This window comes from Sebastes fasciatus, chromosome 15, assembly GCF_043250625.1.
Source record: "Sebastes fasciatus isolate fSebFas1 chromosome 15, fSebFas1.pri, whole genome shotgun sequence".
Taxonomy (NCBI): Eukaryota; Metazoa; Chordata; class Actinopteri; order Perciformes; family Sebastidae; genus Sebastes; species Sebastes fasciatus.
The window spans coordinates 16831915-16853914 of NC_133809.1; the positions used below are offsets into that span (position 1 = coordinate 16831915).

At 39.6% G+C, this 22000-nt stretch overlaps 3 protein-coding genes across 3 annotated transcripts in view; 1 reads left to right on the forward strand and 2 right to left on the reverse strand.

The window, feature by feature from the left end:
- Positions 1-1764, forward strand: part of yy1a (YY1 transcription factor a) — a 5182-nt gene extending 3418 nt beyond the window's left edge. Inside the window, exons 3-5 of the mRNA XM_074661278.1 lie at positions 238-298; positions 484-642; positions 873-1764. Coding sequence (XP_074517379.1) covers positions 238-298; positions 484-642; positions 873-1055 — 403 coding nt within the window. The 3' untranslated portion in view covers positions 1056-1764. The remainder of the gene's footprint in view (positions 1-237; positions 299-483; positions 643-872) is intronic.
- Positions 1765-2224: 460 nt separating this feature from the next.
- Positions 2225-9868, reverse strand: tpp1 (tripeptidyl peptidase I). Its single transcript, XM_074661277.1, has 13 exons — positions 9792-9868; positions 9341-9415; positions 8273-8412; positions 7908-8058; positions 7249-7370; positions 6962-7146; positions 6621-6819; positions 6107-6295; positions 5342-5414; positions 4909-5029; positions 4664-4825; positions 4252-4377; positions 2225-3852 (listed from the first exon to the last, which is right to left on the reverse strand). The coding sequence occupies exons 1-13, from the start codon at positions 9800-9802 to the stop codon at positions 3712-3714; spliced, it is 1695 nt and encodes a 564-aa protein (XP_074517378.1). The 5' UTR covers positions 9803-9868; the 3' UTR covers positions 2225-3711.
- A 2158-nt stretch (positions 9869-12026) lies between these two features.
- On the reverse strand, positions 12027-21937 carry mis18bp1 (MIS18 binding protein 1). The gene is made up of 17 exons (XM_074661276.1): positions 20988-21937; positions 20082-20219; positions 19232-19527; positions 18572-18645; positions 18253-18371; positions 18006-18090; positions 17742-17821; positions 16835-16995; positions 16670-16724; positions 16132-16590; positions 14250-14946; positions 13988-14166; positions 13188-13321; positions 12946-13085; positions 12765-12852; positions 12608-12662; positions 12027-12289 (listed from the first exon to the last, which is right to left on the reverse strand). The coding sequence occupies exons 1-17, from the start codon at positions 21805-21807 to the stop codon at positions 12189-12191; spliced, it is 3681 nt and encodes a 1226-aa protein (XP_074517377.1). The 5' UTR covers positions 21808-21937; the 3' UTR covers positions 12027-12188.
- Positions 21938-22000: the final 63 nt, after the last annotated feature.

The window sequence follows — 22000 nt, forward strand, 5'->3', positions numbered from 1 at the left end:
AAAAGTTAAACAAACCTAAAGGGCAGATGCTGCTCAGCTTTTTCGTGTGATGTGCAGTATTTAACGTAACATGGAATTTAATGACTGTGTGACCTGTCCCATTAGGCATACACGTTTTACCAGGAGTTATTTATTTATTTATATTTAAGTAAACTCATCTTAGTGTGTCTGTTTCAGGAGTGTGGCTAGTTGTGTGAATAGTCTATAATGATGTGACCACTTGTATTTCTGTTGCAGTATGAAGCCACGAAAAGTAAAAGAAGACGATGCACCCAGAACGATAGCCTGTCCACACAAAGTGAGTCATGTGTTCTGTTTATTACACCGGTTTATACAGTACTGTGCAGAATATGAACAGAAGCTTACCAAGACTGTACTGTCTTTATTATTGACATTACCTTGCTGAGGTTCAGCGGCTAAAGCTACTCTGTAAAGTGAATATGTCCCGAGTGATTACCTTCATCTGGTTTCCCTCCCGCTCAGGGATGCACCAAGATGTTCAGGGACAACTCGGCGATGAGGAAGCACTTGCATACCCACGGGCCTCGCGTGCACGTCTGTGCGGAGTGTGGCAAAGCCTTCGTTGAGAGTTCAAAACTGAAGAGGCATCAACTCGTACACACAGGAGAGAAACCTTTCCAGGTGAGTTCTTTTTTCACTTCCTGCATGTCACACTTTATTTTCCTTTTTCTAGAGAAAGCAGCTTAATTTTAATTTGCTATATTAGTGCTAGGAAAAAGATTGTAATATATACTGAAATGGAAACTTTGCCCAACTGGCTTTGTGGAAGAACAAGTATGTGCCTTGCTCGGTTTATCTGTGAGCCAGGCTGAGACATGCAGCGGCGTTAACTCCATCTCTCTCGTCTCCAGTGCACATTTGAGGGCTGTGGCAAGCGGTTCTCTCTGGACTTTAACTTGCGCACTCATGTGCGTATTCACACTGGAGACCGTCCGTATGTGTGCCCCTTTGATGGCTGCAACAAAAAATTTGCCCAGTCAACCAACCTGAAGTCTCACATCCTCACACACGCCAAAGCCAAAAACAACCAGTGAAACGACGACGACGAAGCGAGCATACACTGGAGGACTTGACGGGTATCTCCGCTCCCTGACAGACAAACTAATGTCCCGTGGCCTGCTTTGTTGTGAGATAAGAAGTCCCTTTTGTATCATCTCGAGATGAAAAGGTTTTTGAGAAATGACCTTTTCTCAAACTTTTTGATAAACTTATGGAGGTTTGAACAAGGAACTCATGAGAACCCCGACTCCCTCAGGCCTCCTACCCGACTTTGGCGCTACCTGGATGGAACAATTTACGCTTTCTTCTTGTGAAGATGTTAATTCATGGATCTGCAACTAAAAACATATTTATACCTTAACACAGCCAGTTAAAAAAAGTTTTTGCAATAGATGTCAAATTTGCATCGATCCTCAGCAATGACACATTTTCAATTTTGTACTTTCCCCAAGTGTGTATATTGTACACTGTTTGACATAAGCTCTGTGGTAATGTATGTAGTAAGATTGTCCCCGTAGCTCTTCTTGGGTTTTTGTTTTACCTCTCCCTTTCCCCTTCATGTGAGTGTGTTTCGAGGGGGGATTGGGTGGTCTTTGCATATTTTCATTTTGTACAACGCAATATCAGAATCATGTATATAATAGCCATGTGATTTTCAATAGTGATCACCGATTAAAATGTTTTTTCCCCTTGCACTACCAACAGAAAAAAAGTGTCATTTGTCCTTTCACATCTAAAACTCAACTTCAAATATACTTCATATTTATAATATTCAGCTGTTTTAGTAGCAAGGTCATTTAGGGACAAATGCTGGAGCTGCTCAACAACCGTGAAAACGAAGCGACTCTGGGTCAGGACAGCACCTGTGGGAATTACCTGGGACAGGGGAACATTTTTTATTTTAAAAAATGCTCTATATTTATACATAAGAATGTAATATTTTAAACAAATCTGAACCCATAGTCAGTGGATCTGTTCTTGATGTTAACCATGAGGTTGAATCATTTCAATTGGACAAAAAAAGGTGTTTTAAAAGGTAGATGTTCTGTTGAAGCTCCATTAAAAAGCATCACATTTGCAGTTAAATGTGACCGAATGTGTCATGGGTATTTGAGGTTGTTGCTTCAGCAGTTTAACAATAGTCGTTTGATAAAGTACTTCACTCTACATTTCCTCATTTGGTAACACAGAGAAAAGAAGGAAGTGAAACTAATTCTGGTTCTTTTATTTTTTTCATCGCACTTCATATACATGTGACAATTGTATCACGTCTTAAAACTTAAATTGAGCAGCTTAAAAAGTGGCATCTTACAGCTGGTAAATTGTATAACAATGGTTCAAAAACACAGTCAACTCATTGCTTCTGTCTGACATGAGACAAAGACAAAAGAGAGACCAGGGACAATGTCAAATTAAAGGTTTCATTCTGATTCAGTCTTTAAAGAGATACTCTTTCATTGTTAGAAACAGGAACTAGGAAATGTTTGGCAGTTTTGCTTTTAAAAAATGACAAACAAGTCAGTGGTTTATCAGATTAGTCAGCAATTCATTTCCATTACATTTTCTTTTACACAAGCAGGTGGTACATTTTTTTAAAACCGCAGCATCCAGATCATCTTGAACAATCAACCAACATTTCCACATTAATCTTTAATAAACTCAATAATGCAGCACAGGCAGTCTCTCACATCAAATGCATCCGATTTGAGGATATACATGGTTTAAAGATAAAAACAAGTGCAACATTGCTGGTGGGTAGAACTGCTGAATCACTTTTAACCCACATATTACAGTGCATTTGGTTGGTTCGTAGCCGCGGAGCAAACGGCAACAAACCAAAGTAAAATCAAGTTTTAAAAAGGTCCTGGTAATCTTAAACCACATACTGTATGTTCCCATTTTATTATGACATTTTTAGAATTGCATGCAAATATATTTCTGTCTTTAAACTGTTTTTGATTATGACTTGTACCTAGCTCATCCCTGCAGAGTAGTATGGCAAAATAGACAAACAATATTACATTTTGGCCATCTCAGTTTTACTGCAAACCAAACCTGCATCTAATCTGGTGAAATGATTGCATCCGGTATATAGATTCTTGATTGACATGTAACAACATAACTGTATTAAAATAAAAACATTCAAATAGGCCTGTGTATATCTAAGAGGCATATTTTAGTATGTTTATGTTCTTTATGCATAGCAACCAGTTTACCAACACTTCCCCATTGCTGTGTGTCTAGCGGCATGAATTTAAGGCATAAGATTACGGTTAACACTAATCTGCCTCCAAGTGTGTCTCAGAGATGCAGAGAAATCTGGGTCAGTTAAAATGCAATGAACAGCAGAAACAAGCAACTGCAGTGTAGCAGTAAAAATCCCAAACCACCCCCACTATCCCTGACCTAAAAATATCTGAGGAAACAGTTAAGCCTTTTGGAGAAAATAAAAATAAAAGCAATCAAGAGTATCCTTAAATGGATAGAGGCGATGATGACGGATAAAAGATGAAGACTGGAATAATTCAGTGTTTCAACCTGAAATTAACTGAATAAAGCAAAGAGGCATAAATCTAAACTGTAGGCATCGTTTTCCCTCTATTTCACCGTGCCGCCTTTGGATGTGTGTCTAGTACCTGCTCTCAGAGCAGACGCCACCCTGATGGTTTCACTCTCATGAGTTGTGGGTTTTCACTCCGCTAGCAGGGCAGCCAGCAGCTCAGGGTAATTTGGTGTCCCCCAGCCTGTAACGGGATCCCACGATGGTGCAGCACAGAAACCTTTACCCTGAACCTGTTCGTCCAGACAGCTCAGGTGGCAGCCTTCAGTCACCTGGAGATGCATAGCATTTAGGAACAGCACCATGACCACAAAATGTGTTGCAAAAGGGGTTTCCTTCCACTTTCTTTTAACAGAAACGCAGGTGAAAGTGTTTCACAAATGCACTATTATTATTAGAGGCACCTCTTTAATATAATGTAATCTAGTACAACACCACCTTTTAATTATGACCTCAATAATAAACCTATAATTAATTAATCCTGATCTTTATAAACTTGGTAAAAGGGTAGATTTTTTTTTTGCAGAGCTGTGGTACTGAATTACAATAGATTACACATACAGGCGTACCAAATCAAATGGCCACTAAGTGTAAGTGAGATTGCTACATAAATCAAGTCTAAAAAGGGGCAACAGTAAAATAAATTTACTAGCGTAATAACTTTGACTTACATCAAACAGAGCTTGTCCTTTGAGCTTGTAGAGGCGAGGGTTGAGGAAGCCCAGGGCAGGAAGGCCCTTTAGCAGCCGCTGGTCGTTGATGAGAGACAGCATGCCTCCGACCACAGGGGTCGACGCCTAGAAGGTAGATCCATCGATGAGAGACGTGATGAAGCACAATAAAGTGAGCAATTAATACTACAAAAGGTAACTACTGCATATGCTCTCTTAGAAATGTTTTTGGACAGTGAAAATGTGAGTAACTTGTTTACATTTTATCATTTATGTTTCTTGCTCAGCTTATATCGTTTTTGTACAACTGGGTTTTATCCTTAGTTTGCACTCAAGAAAATCACTGTATGGCTATCTATCTGTGCTGTCACGCTGTCACTAAGAAGTATAACCAAGTTTGACATTTTCTTACCGAGGTCCCAGACACCCAGGGGATGGGTACTCTGTTGCTGACCACCCAGTAGTTATCCGACAGGGCAGCCATGTCCGGATAGGCCCTGCCGCTGGTGTTGAAATATGACTTAGGAGGGAGCGTTGCCGCTACCGTCTTCAGGTACCCAGCCACTGCACTGGCCTACAGGAACACAGATACACAGCATACATGACACTATCTGCTATAACTGAGCATTAAAAGAGTCAATAACTTGATATTATTACCTGGTAGTCGGGCATCTTGAAGACGTTGCTGAAGCCACCTCCACTGATGTAATCTGTAATTTCATATGTGACCTTATATGGGTTCTTGAATGATGTTCCTCCAACTGTAGTCACATATGGGCTGTGAACGAGAGAAAGGGCATAGAGCGTTAGATGTTTAGTGCTTTTCCCAAAACTTTTGAGACTACAAAAGTTTTGTATGGACTGATAAACTTCTGTTTTTGTTGCTGAATCAAACCTTTCGCAAAACATACTGTAGGCTAAATTCTTTGCTCGGTGTTTCACTTTCTAAATTGGAATATCCACATGTTGTAAATTTCCATAACATCAATATAATGCACAAGACAACTGCCCCAGTCCAAACCTATGCTGGTTTCAATATCTAGTATCATACAGATACTAGTTTGCTTTCAGGAATGTAGAAATGTTTTACCTTGATGCAGGAAAACTTGGCCTGAAGGAGTTTTGCTCTTTACCCAAATGTTTGCAGCCCGCACCACTGTCACCTGCACATGAAACAAGATCGCAGAGATAAAGATCGATGCAAGAGATGATCATTAAACAATATCAGAGTGATTAAAGTTGATATAGCAGGTAATGATGAGACATATCTTACAGACAACTGGCAGCATTTCAAGTTTTGTTATAAATTGTGGAAACAGCTACAGGTCAAAAGATGTAAACCCGTTTTTCCGGTGCCAACACGCCATGGGTGTTTATTTAAAACAATAGTGGTGTGTTCATGTTTCAAGTGAGATAATGTGCTCAGTATGTTGACATGTTGCCAAAGAGACTAAGGCTGTCTAATTTTTATTACATCATCAGCTCCCTCCGAGGCCGTTGCAAAAATTACAGTTTACAGTTCCCCATTGGTTGTCTTTTGTGTCCGCTGAAAACAGGAATTTGTTAGAACCAAACTAGAGGAATTAGAAACTAAACCAGAAGCAAGTGAGAGGTCGCAGTCTATACATGTAACAGGAGGGACAAAATGTGACTGTTACTTTGAGGTGACGATGACATTTTCAAAAGATAAACTGTCCCGTAGGCAAACAAAGGCTTTGTTAGCTCAGTAACGGTCATATCTTGCTGACATAGTAGTATAGATAAGTGTTGTTTGTGAATGTTGTAGACTGTCTCAGTGTGTTTCAAAGTACAAGACATGTGGACGGATTCTGCATACTTCCTCCGTACTACTGACCAGAGGCAAAGAGCAATGAGAGTCCCCTGACGCCGGCCTTCATAAACTCTGTGTTGATGCGCATCATGTACGCAGCAGACAGGCTGTCTTCGTCGTCTCCGTAGCTGATAGTGTGAACCCAGGGCAGGTCGGACATGTTGCTGAGTAAAACCATCCACTGGAGGAAAGGCTCCTGGGTCTCATGACGACCTGAAGGACAATGAGGACATGAGGTGTGTGTTTTGATAGGGCTTAAATGCAAAAAGCAATGCAAAAAGCAATGCATTTTGCTGACACTACTATTCATTTGTAGTTATGCTGTTTTACCTCCTAACTTGTTAAATGCTCAGCATACTTTGATATTTCTTTTACTGTAATTGTAAACACTTTGCATGCACATGATTATGGTTAGTGTCTCTAGATATACCATTGTCATTATTTTAAATGAGAAGAAAGTTACATTTTTCAATTTTCTCCTTTCAGTTCTCCCCACACACACACACACACAATTGAAGCCTCACTCTCTCATACAGACCTGGATTGGTGAAGACCCATGTTGAGATGTTTGCCCCCGTGCTCATGATGTACTCCACATCCAGACTGGCCTCTATACCAGCCTTTCCTCCTCCCTGAGTGCCCACAACCCCTGCCACCTGAGCGTGATGCTGGAAGCTCCCGCCATAGATGACCATGAACTCCGCTAGGTCTGCAGGGTGGTAGTACTGCTCCAAGAACTAGAAGAGAAAACAGCTAGCTAAAGTGAGAAAGTACACCAAACTGTGGTGAGATCATAGTGTCTGGGCTAATGTATACACATGTCTAACAGCTACACAACACACAGCGTTTTATTATGAACTTATTCTGACATGGCCACACCTGAGCTACAGCCTGGCTGTTGTTCTGAGCAGTTCCCACATCAGTTGCTGTGAGGTTATAGCGGGCCCTCAAGATGGCAGGAGTCACTCCCAGGTGCACCCCTGTCTTCGACTGCTTTTGCTTCCTGTTAGAAGAGGCTTTGCTGAGGTCCTGCGCTTTAGGAGGGAGGCGGTGAAGCCCTCCAACTGTGGAAACACAAAACATCCATCCAGCAATGTTAGTACAGATCCTAACCTAAATATACAGATGACGCCTGAACATTTTACAGCTATAGATATGGTTCTCACCGAAGTCCAGGTGCTGGTGAACATCATCGTGAACAGAGTACGGAGCTGACGACCTCACCACAGACTGGCCGTCCCTGGTGTAACGCTGGAACTTGCTACCTGGAAGCAGCCTCTCCGCAACCCTGATGACACAAAACGCACAAACACAACAACCTAAATGTCTACAAATCCACTCCCAAATCATGGACAACGTATACAACTCCAGGTTTTTTTTATTAGAAACTCACTTCTATATGCAAAACTGATAAAGAACTCCCAAGTAAGTTAAATACACTCCCATGAGTGCAGTTGTTTAAACTGCTGCAAATAAGTAAAACAGTGTTATCGGGTTGTACTGCTAAATTCGATATCCAAGAAATGCTTCCTATCTATCCCATATTTAGCACATTCAAGGTAAAAGCTGTTCATTTAAGATCCTATAACCTTGGCCTAGATTTATGAATTTCAAAAGCTTGTAGCTCAAAGTTTGATTTGTATTAATAAACCACAGAAAGAGGAACTGTCTCACAAGATAAGAGCATGGGTTACACACACAGAGGGAACTTGAGCAGAAAAGGTAAGCTACTTTTTGTCTTGTGTCTTAACTGTGTCAAGAGCAAGTAGAAATTACTGTTGAGTAAGCAAGAACAAATGTTGCCTAAAAAAAAAGATATGCTTACTCTGCAGTCATGGTGCACTGTAAAAAGTCCTGAGTGTGTACAGTCTGGCAGCTTGTAATCCCATGACTCTGCAGCCAGTGATGCACCACCTTCTGGGTCACTTCAGATGGATGCACCAGGGAGGACACTTCCTCCAGGGTGAGGTGTTTACCTGTGCAGGACAAAACAGGCCTCTGTCACTCTGATTGTAGTATGAAAAAGGCTTTTGCCTTTAAACTGTCAAGTCAGGGCATTTAAGTTCTTATGCCTGCCATATGCAGCACAGTAAGGACAGCATTTTAGTGAGTGTATGCTGATGATCTTTTAGGCCCTAAATCTTTAGGGTTACTTGAAGACTACCAGCATTCATCAGACAGAGCCCCTACCATATTGTGCCGAGTCAGGGTCCGACACCAGTCGGAGTATTTCCTCCAGCAGGTCAGCGTTCTGCTGCTTCAGGGCAAAGGTCAGCTCCAGCTCCTCTGTTGGGTCTACCCGACCCACATGAGTCCAGTCGTCTGGTAACCTGAGGAAAGAGGTAAACCATGTCATGATACTTTTCTAAAAGAGGCTTCACTTTTACCCAACACTGTGAAACTCAATATATACTGTAGCTGCTGACCAACCTGTTGAATTTCAAGGGTATTGATGACTTTGTTATGATTCTATAGTTAGTTGAACCTTTATGCAAACATTCAGACACATCACAGTGATTAGACCCCTTTTTTTAAAATCAACCCAGAGTTGATAATTTGTGTCATTCAAGATTTTTTACAAGGTTTTCAAACACTCCAAAACAGACATAAATTGGGCAACGGCAGACATCACAGGTCCTAGAAACCAAAACTGTTAAGCGTGGTAAAATTAGGGCTGTCCCTAATTTTCTGGGCTTCGAAGCCTCGATGAGAAATATTCGAAGCTTCGCAGCACGACTGTCCACACACGCACCTCTACACACAACAAACAGCGACATCCGTCTGAGAATAACTAATAATAATGAATGTTGAATATGAATAATGAATAATATTGTGGGATAATTCCTTATTTCATGGGCTATTTGGGAATTTATACTTTATTATAACATATTTATATTAAAAAAAAAACTGAAGCATTCGAATAGTGATTGGAGATTGAATACCATGGCAACGGTTGAAGCATTAGCCCCAGGTAAAATCCAAAACCTAATTTTTGGACTAAACTTGTAGCCATGCGTGGAAACAAAACTCACCAAAGTATTAGTTCCCTCAAAACAGACTTAAGCGCAGTGATAATAGTTGTAACACTTCTTGAATATTGTGGGGAATAGTTCCCCTTTTATTAGGTCTTTGCTGCATTATTTGGGCTGTCAAGACTTGGTCTGTATGAAAAATGTCACTAAGGCTTGAAGGGCTTAAACAAGGTGAGATATAAAACATGATTTAGAAATGACAGATCAGATGAGGAAAGTGGCTCACAAGACATCTTGGTCATATTCCAGATATCCACTCCAGACCAAGGAGCTGAATAACAAGGTGATGGAGAAGGTCAGCCTGGTGGAGGAGACAACAAAGCAACACATGTTTAGAGGTTCTTCTTGCACACATAAATGTAGACTGATATTAAAAAAACACGCTCTTAATTCCGTGTGTTATCTTGGGGTTACAACAAAACATCTGTGACTTAGCTTAGCTCAATTTACACACACTTCTTCCCAGATACACACACATATGAAACAGTTTGCTACCAGTAGCCTTTAACCTGCTATGTTAGCTGGCAGCTATCTACTGTATGTAGGTCACAACAACAAATACAAGGTGCGCCACAGTTCATATAGAAGTCAGGTTAAAAAGAGTTAGCGTCATCTGTCTTTCTTTCCCAGTTATCTCTATAACAATGCACAGCTATGAACTTGTTTAAGGCACTCACAGTGTGTTCATGTTGTCCTCGGCTTGTCGGAAGTCAGCTGTGCTGTCTGCCGGGCAGCCTGTTATAGACGCTGCAGTCACGTGACAGGCTTTCACGTGATTCTGTTATTCACTTTTTTATTTTTTTGGTGGTGCATTATAAATTCATTCTGACACATTCAGGCACCTTTCATTTTTATATTTAACATTTATATGCAATATTACGGCGCAGTGTTAGGGCCACATTGAGGAAAAAATAAATAAATCTGAGATTTCGAGAATAAAGTCATAATATAACAAGAATAAAGTCATAATATTAAGAGAATAAAGTCATAGGTTTAAGAGGAAAAAAGTATTATTACGAGAATAAAGTCATAAGTTTAGGAGAAATTTTTTTTAATTTAATGAGAATAAATAACATTTCAAGAAAAAAAGTCGTAGTATTATGAGAATTAAGTCATAAGGTTATAAGTAAAAAAGTTGTAATTTAATGAGAATAAAGTAATAACATTTCAAGAAAAAAAGTCGTAGTATTATGAGAATTAAGTCATAAGGTTATAAGTAAAAAAGTCTTATGAGAATAAAGTCATAAGGTTATAAGTAAAAAAAAGTCGTATTATGAGAATGAAGTCATAAGTTTAAGAGAAAAAAAGCTGTAATATTTTGAGAATAAAGTCTTAGGTTTACGAGAAAAAAAGTCATATGAGAAGTAAGTCGTAATTTTACAAGAAAAAAAGTTGTATTATCAGAATAAAGTCATAAGTTTAAGAGAAAAAAAAGTCGTAATATTATGAGAATTAAGTCACAAATTTAAGAGAAAAAAAGATAGAGCAGCCTGTGTGAAAATGAGGAACGTGGAGCATCTTGGGAAGTTATACTATAGGTTTCAAAAATAACCAAATACTTAATCTCTTTTTCCAACACACTATACGATGAACTTTTCTTTCAACATACTATACTATAAACTTTTTTCGACATACTATACTATGACTTTTTAAAAAAAATTTCAACATGCTCTATGACTTTTTTTTAAAAAAAATTTTTCGACATACTATACCATGACTTTTTCACTTTTTTGACATACTTTACTGTGCCTTTTTTTCGACATACTTTACTGTGCCTTTTTTTCGACATCCCATACTATGCCTTTTTTTCGACATACTATACTATGACTTTTCTAAATTTTTTTGACATACTTTAATATAAATTTTTTTATGTTATACTATGCCTTCTGTCGTCATACTCTATGACTTTTTTTTTTTTTTGACATACTATAGTGCCTTTTTTTTACATGAATAAAAAGTCAGTGTAGTATGTCGAAATATTTCCCGAAACAAAATCATAGTAGTATAGTATGTTGAAAAGTTACATAAAAAAAAGGCATAGTACAATATGATGAAAGATTTCATCAAAAAAAGTCAGAGTATAGTATGTCGCAAAAATTCACGAAAAAAAGTCATGGTTTAGTATGTAGAAAAAAGTGAAAAAAATTATAGTATAGTATGTTGAAGAATGTAAAAAAAAGTAATATTATATTATGTCAAAGAAAGTGATAGTATAGTTTGCCATAACATTTATTTTTTTTAAGTCATAATATAGTATGTCATTAAAAAGTCATGGTAAAATGTCATAGTATGGTATGTCATAAAAACATAAATTATTTTTTTCTAATAAGCCACAACATAGTATGCTATAAAAATGTCATAGTATGAAATGTCAAAAAGATCACATAACAGGAAGAACATTATCTTACACAAAGTGATAGCTAGTTTTCCTGGGGTCCATCGCAACTGTTGGAGGGAATTTTTGGAAACCCATCAGTAAAACAGATATGAAAGGTTGAGGCAAAATAAATCCTGGATCTCCACTATTGTTTGTCCCCCCATCAGTGGTTCTAATTCCCAAACTTAATCCCAGTGCCAACGATAAATCTATGGTGTCGTCTCAGAGTGAGATTAGAAAGAAATATATCTACTTTTTGCTACACTTAATTGTGTTTATTTTCCTGGCTTTTCTCTTGTGAAATACCGAAAACTTCAACCTCCTCTGGCCTCTAAAAATCCTTAAAATGAAACAAGGAAAGAAGCAAGAAGGAAAAATCCTTCTTTGGTTGAGTTTCTCACATCATCGTTAATGTCTGCGATTAAGTTATTAGTACATATTACTTCATTTTGAGGGGTCATAAGCCAAAAAGTTTGGGAACCACTTCTATAGATAATTATCTCTCTAAATATATAAATACACAAAAAACATTATTACGAATTTAAGAATGTTTATTTAAAGAATAGTAACAACTGAGTCTTGGCTTAAAACAAAAACTATATTTACAGGTACATACTGTACTGTATTGATTTTAATTCATTCAATCAAATTCTTTTGATTTTTTCCTTAAATGATATGACGTTTAATTTAGCTCCAATCAGTCGTTGTCTGAGAAGTAAAAGTCTTCTTCCTCTCCGCTTTCAGACAACGCGCCATCCTTTCCTGGGAACATCTCCCAAACGAAAAAGGTGTCATTTTCTAGTGAAAAAGGAAAGAAACGGATTGTTACCACAGTGTAGAAATAACTGCTTTCAGCTTTCAATTATAACATTTGAAATGTGAGAAACCCCTCTAAACACAGCTACAAACAGTCGTGGACAAAAAAAAAACAGAACTACTTCACAAAGTGATGAAACTACAGCCTTAATAATGAACATCAAGTTAAATAGCTTATAACACCTAAAAAAACAAGCATTATAAACTTCAAAATTGGTATTAGGTGTAAAGGTATTGTTTTGTATTGTAAGGTGTTTCTGTTATTTTGTCCCTCCCCTGCACGTTTCTCAGGAATCCTACCTGTGTTACCACATCTTCTCATTGTTCGTTTAACTGATGGCGTGGGTGTGAAGCTCTGAAAGAAACAGAGAAAGAAATGGTTATTTCTAATAAAATTTATAATCCACATGCTTCAAGATAACAAGAATCTCAGAAATGAACCCTTATGAATTAGTACCTTTGAAGGAGGAGCCTGTTTGCAGACGTTAAACTGATTTTTTTTCATCCTCTTCTGGAGTTGATAGACATACTTGTCACCATTGTTCCTTTGAAATCAAGAAAGAGGTAAGTTAGTTATTGTACAAGAAGAAGTGCGAACCCTTCTTACAAGCTAGAACGCAGAAGTGGACATCATTCACCTGTTTGGAGAACCCATCATGCCAGGTGTGAGATGCAGACACTGAGGAGTCTTCGCTCCGGCGCAGCCCGTCGACATGGGGCTCAGGTGCTCCATTTCTGAAGTTGTGAAGTCATGGTCACTCGGACACATGGAGGGCATCTATCCATCAAGATAGCCATGAATGGAACAGTTATCATCATCATTTTGTGTGGTGTCATAATCACAAATGCTCTTATTTTGCAAAATACAAAAGAAACCAACCTCAAAGCGTTTATTCTGCATGTACGCAGAGCTGAAAACATCCTCAACATCTTCTCTGGGCATGGCCTCCAGGAACTGACGCACCTGCTGCTTTCTCTTATAGGTTCCCACTCCGCTAGATATCACCGGAAGATCTGCATAGATTATAGTTGTCAAATCTCTGCAGTTAACCACGTCCTCTCGAAAACATTTCAAGGATTGTAGTTCTCAAAGAAGGCTTCAGAAAAAAATGCAAATGCATCACAGCAAAACATTTAACGCAATAATAATACCTCAGTAAAGATTACGGCGTCAAAAAAAAAGGCTTCAAACTATAGGTTGTGTTTTTGTTTTGAATTGTGTTAAATTGTAAGGTGTTCCTGCTATTTTGTCCACTCAACTGACATTTTCAATATATGTATGGGAAGGGAAATTCCACCAATTTTACACACCAAAAGTCTGTTTACAGGTTTTGAAGAGTACTTTTTTAACACTGTATTTATTGATTTTCAACAGTAGAGGGCAAAAAAACTCAAAATGACATTACTAAAATAAATAAATAATTAAAAATAGATACAATAATGTAATACTCATGGCAGACGGTTTGCAGCAGAAAACTGAAATAAATTAAATAATGAATAAAATGCTTCAAACATATCTCCATTTTCCATAAAGTAAATGAAAAGTTCCCAAATAGAATCAGAGGCTTCCTTTTTACCTTTAAGATATAAGTGATTTTCTCCATTTAGCGGCAGGAAGACATCTCCCTGAGCCACTGGCCAACCAAGATAAAGCTATTAGACACTTAGCAGGGCTCGTACCTTGAACTTTTGGTGCTTCCACCTTCTCCTTTTGGGGTTTCTTGGCTCTCTTGGCGGGCGTGTTGAAGGTTACCTTGGATGTGTGCTGGTAGTGGCACTCTTCTGCAGAACGTCTTCCAACCATCTCTGCCACCTTTGCCCAGTAACCTGCCATGTGATTAGGATAGTAGGACACAGCCCTGGAAAACACACGCACATATACAGGTTATGATACAGAAATAAGCAACTCTAATCCTGCAAAATGCTCCTTTCTCATTCTTACTCTTGCAGCTTCATAAGCTCTGCCTCGGTCCACTCGTCTGCATCTTGCTCTTGTGGAATCGGTGCGTTGCCTTCGTGTGCGTTGTTTTTTTTCTTGCTGGATTGTGTGAACTTAGGCAAAGGCTTTGTGGATGATGATGATGATGACGATGACTTGATGCATTTGCTCTGTCTTGTTATTCTGGTTTTCTTCCCCAGTTCCTTCTCAAACTCGTCAGAAGACTGTGATGACTCACTTGATGGAAACACGTAGCAGGGCCGTGACTCGTTAAGAACTCTCCCGCTTTTCTTCCTGTGCACTTCTTTCCCCGGCGTCTTTCTCCCAATGACCCCATCATCTGATGATGCTGATGCTCGGACAGCCCGTTTGCTACCCAAGACTCTCACTGAAGGCCTTGTGTTTGTATGTGTCTGTCTTTTGGACCTCCGTGTTGAAGATTTTTCAGGTTCACTTTGCTTTTGAGGGACAGTGTCCACATACAATGCTCTCTCTGCAGCTGGACGCCTTCGGTTGGACCTTGTTGGTCTGTCAGACCATTCTTCAGGGCTGCTAAGTCTCTCCACAAAAGGTTCAGATGAACAAGAGGGCTTCTCTTCTGGCTTAACCATGGCACTGTTGAGTTTGCGGAGTGGAGCCTTAACCCTCCTCAGTGGTCCTGATTCCTCTTCGTCGCTGTCTGATTCACTTTGCTCACTGCCTGGAAACACAGAAGACCGTTTGTCTGCATGCAACTCATAACTTAGTCACCACAGCCGTGAGTAAAGCAAGCCAAATAACCTGAAAGATAATGTGTTGGAAATGTCTATATCTACAAGGCGTCTAAAGTGCATTTTAGAATTAGAAGGAGGCTGCGACACAGACACTGATGCTAATTATAGCTTCCTTTTATAGTTTGAGCGCACCACGTGATTTTCACTTAATTAGGAAATCCCCTCATGTACATTATTTTTGGTCTGATTATGAATATTTGATTTCCATGTCTGAGCCATGAATAGGTCTAACCACTACTGCGTTATTAACTTCATAATAATTGCGACTAAATTCCACATTCATAACAGCAAATTTACTAAAGTTGAGTCTCGTTTTAATATATTAAAGAAACTCAACGATAAAGAAGCAGTTGAACTTTCAAATATGTTTTACCATCAACTGTCCTTTTATGATTTTTAATTAACCATATTATTTATTATGAGTTATTTTTACATTTTTGGGGCCCGAGCAGGAAAGTGCCAGGGGGCCCAACGGTGTCCCTGACACGAAGTGCAAGGAAACTATTGTTTTTGTAAAGATTATTTGTATGCTGTGGAATTGTAATGTTGAGGGGCTTTAGATGCACGAAAATTGGCACCCGCTTCAGAACTAATGAAAATTGCATAGTTCTGCAGTGATTGGGCTCAGGCGTGGCCAGCGGGCTCCACAGCGCCCCAAAGTGCAAGCCAGAGTTGTGGAAAAGTTCCTTTGATGTTCATGAAATTTGGTGGATCGTTGTTCTCATCTATAAGTACATATAAAAATAATTAGAATTTTTTTCACCAGACAGGAAGTCAGACATTTGGGATTTTGTGCATTAATTTTCATTTTACCAACCTGTGTCAAAGGACCTTAGGATGCACAAAACCTCACCAAACTTTGCACCCATGTTCAGACTATTAATTATTTAGAGTTGATGTAGCAATGGGCTTGGGTGTGGAATGTCGGCTCTAAAGCGCTCCCGAATTACTTTTAGCCTTTGAACACATCTTTGACGCCCTTGGTATACTGGATATTCACGAAATTTGGTACCTACATTGCCATCATCATTTTAGACATATTTTGTATTGGATTTCATTAGCTCCGCCTACCCGGAATATCATGCATTTTTAATGCATTTTATCATACTCACTTGATGGAAACACGTAGCTGGGCTGTGACTCGTCAAGAACTCTCCCGCTTCTCTTCCTGTGCACTTCTTTCCCCGGCGTCTTTCTCCCAATGACCCCATCATCTGATGATGATGCTGATGCTGGGACAGCCCGTTTGCTACCCAAGACTCTCACTGAAGGCCTTGCGGTGTTATGTGTCTGTCTTTTGGACCTCCGTGTTGAAGACTTTTCAGGTTCACTTTGCATTTGAGGGACAGTGTCCACATACAATGCTCTCTCTGCAGCTGGACGCCTTCGGCTGGACCTTGTTGGTCTGTCAGACCACTCTTCAGGCCTGCCAAGTGTCTCCACAGAAGGTTCAGGTGAATAATGGGGCTTCTCTTCTGGCTCAGCACTGTTCCGTTTGCGAAGTGGAGCCTTAACCCTCCTCAGTGGTACTGATGCCTCTTCGTTGCTGGCTGATTCACTTTGCTTACGGCCTGGAAACACAGAAGACAGTTTGTCTGTAATCAACTCATAACTTATCTCACAATACTAAAACAGCCAAGTTATCTTTACCTTCACTGCAGGGCAGGAACACACGGGCAGGTTTCTGTGACGCCTTCCTAGTGACCTTCAGTGAGATATAGAACATGGTGACATTGATCAGAAATATCAGTTGTTTGTACACAGTCAAACAAATATTCTGGATTATGATGTAACTCATGAGCATGTGGTGCTTACGGGGGTGTAGATGGAGGTATCGTAACATTCATGGATTGTAACATTCATTTGTGCATCCAGAATGACTCTCCCTCCTCTCCAGTACTCCAGAGGTGGCTTGATCACGCGACCACTTCGGGACACGTTTAAACGAGACAAGGAGGCAGGAGGACAGGAAGCAGCTGGAGAAGAGGAGAAAAGAAGTGTGCAAGGTAACACAAAAGTCCTTTAGTACAACTGCCATGGATTTGAAAACATAAATTAATCAATGCAGTATTGATACGGTCAATGTGGGGATACAAATATCAGATTACATTTTTAGCCATGCTAGTGGCTCTAGGGAATGCAATGTTGATCTGTGGGATCAGCACCTCTTTGTTCCACACTGAAATAACTCAAAAACTGTTGGATGGAGTCATGAAATTTAGTTACCACATTTATAATCCCCAGAGGATGAATCCTAATAACTTTGGTGACCCCCTGACTTTATGACTAGCGCCATCATCAGGTCAAGATTTCAATGAGTCCAAAACTTAATGACCAAATATCTTCAAAACTGTTGACATCAACTTCAGCTATATTTTGTGTTTAGTGTTAGTAAATGTAAGCAGGACATTAGCATTTGGCTCAAAAGCGTCACCTTGCCTGCGTTCAGCCTCACAGAGCCGCTAGCAAAGACTGTAGACTCTTGTTACATCCAATTCATATAAATAGACTCATCGGCTGCTGTAAATCCTTTCAAACTGATGTACCAAACAGAAAGCAGAGAATAACTAGAACTGGGAAAAAAGTAGCGTTCCCTACAGATTTCTCAACCAAATGAATAACGGGAGTGAAGGCCCCCATTCTTCATGCCCTTGAACGTTCTTGTAACGAACATTTATTTGCTAGGTTGTTAGATAAAGTATATACTGTATCTAGCACTTACGTGTCTTCTTACGTGGCTTCACAGAACGAATCATGGAGGATGCCTCCAAACTTCTCCCCTTGTTGTTTCTCTCGGTTTCTCTGCAATAAAACAGAAGTCAGCTCTTCAAAATAACTGAATTTTAACCACTAACCATTTGTGAATATGATTTTCAACCACTAAATGGTAATTTCATCTCATGCTTAAATTATTCAACATCCCCACTAAAACAAAACAATCTTGTATCTGTACCAGCATAAACGGAAAAGAAATAAATATTCTTACTGTCTTGACAGGAGCCTCTCATAAAGTGCCTTCCAGTCTCGAGGAAAACCATGAGCAAACATCTTCAAAAGCCATTTGGGTAATTCTGCAGGCAAAAAGGTGAGAGACACATGAGTATTAATCCATGCAATATTCAAGTTAACATAAGTTTATGTTCAAGCTTTCTTTATTTTTTTATGCATAATTCTTTCTGCAAAAATGAAACATTCTCAGTGGAAAATTTCCACCCACAGAGAATCGGGCTTACCAGATTCAGTCATGTTCATCTTGCCAATCAAGATGTAAACGCTGCCGGAGACGGTCTTCACCACAGAATTAGAAACCCTCTCCACAATGATGTTACTGTTCCACGGTATGTTGTCATCCCTGGTTGGAAAAGAGAAGAAAAAAAAAAATCACAGTGTTCACATTAAACCACACAAAAAAGCTTAAGAGATCCAAAATCAAAAGCATAAACACGTCTGTCTCATAAGACAGGAGCTGAGTAAGCAATCTGAAAATTTGTTATAATAAACTTTGACTGCAAAGTTGTTTTTTTAAATCATGATCTCTCAAGAAACACTTACCTGTGGATTCCATCAACAAACAGGCCCCTGTTATTCTTCCTCAGGAACCACTTTTTGAGATAAATCGTACTCTCCTGCCGAAGAGGAAAACACAGGCCCAATTAGGAACAGTAGACAAAATTATTAAAAGAAGACAAACTATAATTGACTTCAGTTTCCCATTTGATCTAAAATGTGCCTGCAAATCCAAACCTTGAATTGATCAGTTGTCTGATTTTGCATATTCAGTCCTAATAAGGGCTGACCCAAATGCTGTCATGTTGTCATGGTATTTGACCTCAAAATCACTATTTGATGCTTCGTTTTTTTTATTCCTTTATATAAATATATATATTTATATAAATAAAGTATATAACAATCATGTATAAATCCCAAAATAGCCCATGAAATAAGTAATAATTACATAAAGTGATTAATTATTATTAGTTATTCTCAGGCGGATATAGCTGTTTGTTATATGTAGAGGTGTGTGTGTGTACAGTAGTGCGTCCGCGGCGCTGTCTAAGGCACTGAAACGGGGAGATGGAGACAGACAGGCTGAAGAACAGGTCAGCCTGCCACGCTTCGAAGCCCAAAAAATGGTATTCGGGACAGACCTATCCCTAATATCACCCCTTTTTATCAAAGACTTACATTTAAGAGGTATTAGTTTCTACTCACATATGGGAATTTTGTGCTCGTGGGCAATTTATTTCGCTTGAACACAGCCTCTTGTTTTTTCGGTATGGAGATCCGTGGTGTTTTGAGTATGAGCGAGTCTTCGAGCAACACAGGTTGTGGTGACAGAGCAGGGCTCGGGACATCCTCAGAGGGATATGTGTCTGATTGGCTGGATTCAGCTGACTCTACTCTGGACCGGTCGACAGGAACCAAACTTCTACAAGCAATGTCCTCCATCTCACCCATGTTGTGAGCTGTGGAGGGAGGCGGCGTGTCTCTGGACTGATGGAAATTACCTATGGAAAAGAAAGTAGTTGAAAACATGAACAAAACTATGCAACATGCAAATAGAAAAAACAAAACAGGAAGTATGCCTGCATACTAGGGCTGACACGAATGCTTCGAAGCTTCGACCATTTTCATGGTAACTGACCTCCAAATCAGTATTTGAATACTTTGTTTTTTTTATTATATTTTATATATAAGTATGTAAAAAAAAAACCCCCAAATAGCCCACAAAATAAGGAAAAATCCCACATTATTCATTACTTTTATTATTAATTGTTGTTAGTTATTCTCAGACAGATGTCGCTGCTTGTTGTGTGTAGAGGTGTGTGTGTGTGTGTGTGTGTGTGTGTGTACTGTAGTGCGGCAGCAGCACTGTCCCAGGGAAGATGGAGACAGACAGAAGAACATGTCAGCCTGCTGCGCCGCGCTCCTCCTCGAAACTTCGAATATTTCTCACCGAAGCTTCGAAGCCCAAAAAATGGTATTCGAGACAGCCCTACTGCATTCATGCACAGATCAAACTTTGCTGGATTCAAGTATTTCCACTTCATAACACACTCACCTTCATCAAAGAGATCCTTTGTGCTGCGGCTGACTTTATGAACTTCCTGCTGCTTCGTTTTACTTTCCCTCTCCTTCATGTAAGCGAAGATCTTGGCTGGAGAGCTCTGAGGAAGCCTGTCCAGAGAAACATGGCAACCTGTTCAAAACAGCAAAGAGAGGCATCAGTCAATTTCTTCCCCTAAATCAGGGGTCTGCAACCTTTGGCTCTGGAGCCACATGCGGCTCTTTAGCCCCTCTCCAGTGGCTCCCTGTGGATTTATAAAAATGGAAATGAATAACTGTTTATTGTTTACATTTTCATTTTTATTTATCATTGTTTCAGGTCTATGGTACGACAGTACGACGGGGTTTTAGGGCCACATTGAGGAAAAACAAATAAATCTGAGAATTCGAGAATAAAGTCATAACATAACGAGAAAAAAGTCAAAAGTTCATGAGAAAAAAAGTTGTAATATGAGAATAAAGTCACAAGTTTATGAGGATAAAGTCATAATATTACGAGAATAAAGTCAGAAGTTTAAGAGAAAAAAGTCGTAGTATTATGAGAATAAAGTCAATATTATAAAGGAGTAATTTTACGAGTTATTTTCTTTTTTTCTCGTAATATTGTTATTTTATTCTGGAAATTTCAGATGTTTTTTCCTTCAATGTGGCCCTAATACTCCATTGCACATTTGCACTTTGGCCCTCACTGCATTAGACATATATACTATATACTTAGACTATAAACTGTGTTACCTTCATCACAATACTCAAGTGTTTTGCGGCTCCAGACAGAATTATTTCTTTTATTATTTTGACTAAAATGGCTCTTCTGATAGTAAAGGTTGCTGACCCCTGCAATAAATTGTGACACAAGGAAAAAGAGTTTCACTTAGCAAACAAAGCAGCAATAATATCTCACGTTTCATTGCGTTGGGTCTTGGTGATGGGAACACAGGTTCATGAGTGAAGGTCATCCCTGATAGGTAACCTGGGAATCCTCTGACATTACCCAAATGCGAATCCATGCAGGTGATGTTATCCTCAGTGAAAGCACTGGAGGTTTTCTTCTCCTGTGGCTGACCTATGGATTCATTGTTGACCTCATTTGTGCTGCTGCTGACTGTGTTAAACTCCTGCATCTCCCATGTACTCTTCTTCAACCTCTTCCTCATTGGAGACAACACATAGGCGTGAGACACCTGTTTGTCTTGAGGAGCACACACCTCCTCAAACACACCACTTACAAAGTCATTTTCTACTGGCTGTGTCTTCACTGGAGTCCTGCTGATCGCCTTGAACCGACCACAAGAGTCTCTGATTTGAGGTGTGTGGATGTGAGGTCTGTTGATGGGAGAGGAGAGGTGAGACAGAGCTGTTGACTCCAGGAAAGCTCTCTTTCTGGGTGTGTAGTACCCATGTCCTGGCACAGGAGGAGGAGGCATTTCCTCCACATGTTTGCTGCTGATGTCTGGATACCTGAAGGTTTTCTGAGGCGAGAGATTGGAGGCCTGATGAGAAGCAGACCTGTGATTCTCCTTGTCGGTCCTCCAGGTGCTCTGAGCGGTCTTCTTCCTGGGCGACACAACAACGGCTCCATGGTTGTCTGTGACGTCACACGAAGAGTCGTTGGCTGTAAAAGTCCCTTCTTTCTTCACTTTCGACTTCAGCAGAGCGAACACCTTGGCGGGAGATTCAAAAGGAGGTTTTGTGTCTTGTAATAAGTGATGATAGTACTCCATGTTTGTATGGGAAAGGTCCGAGGTGGATGCTAGCAGCTAGCAGCTAGCAGCTCGCTAGCTCGCCAATTTCAAATTTCTCATCACCGCCGCGTTTGGCTCATTCGCCTAGAAAACCTGTGACGTACTTCCGAAACAAAGACGTCATTTCCGCGCAAGGTTTTAAACCCTTTCACAATAAGAGAAATATCGAAAC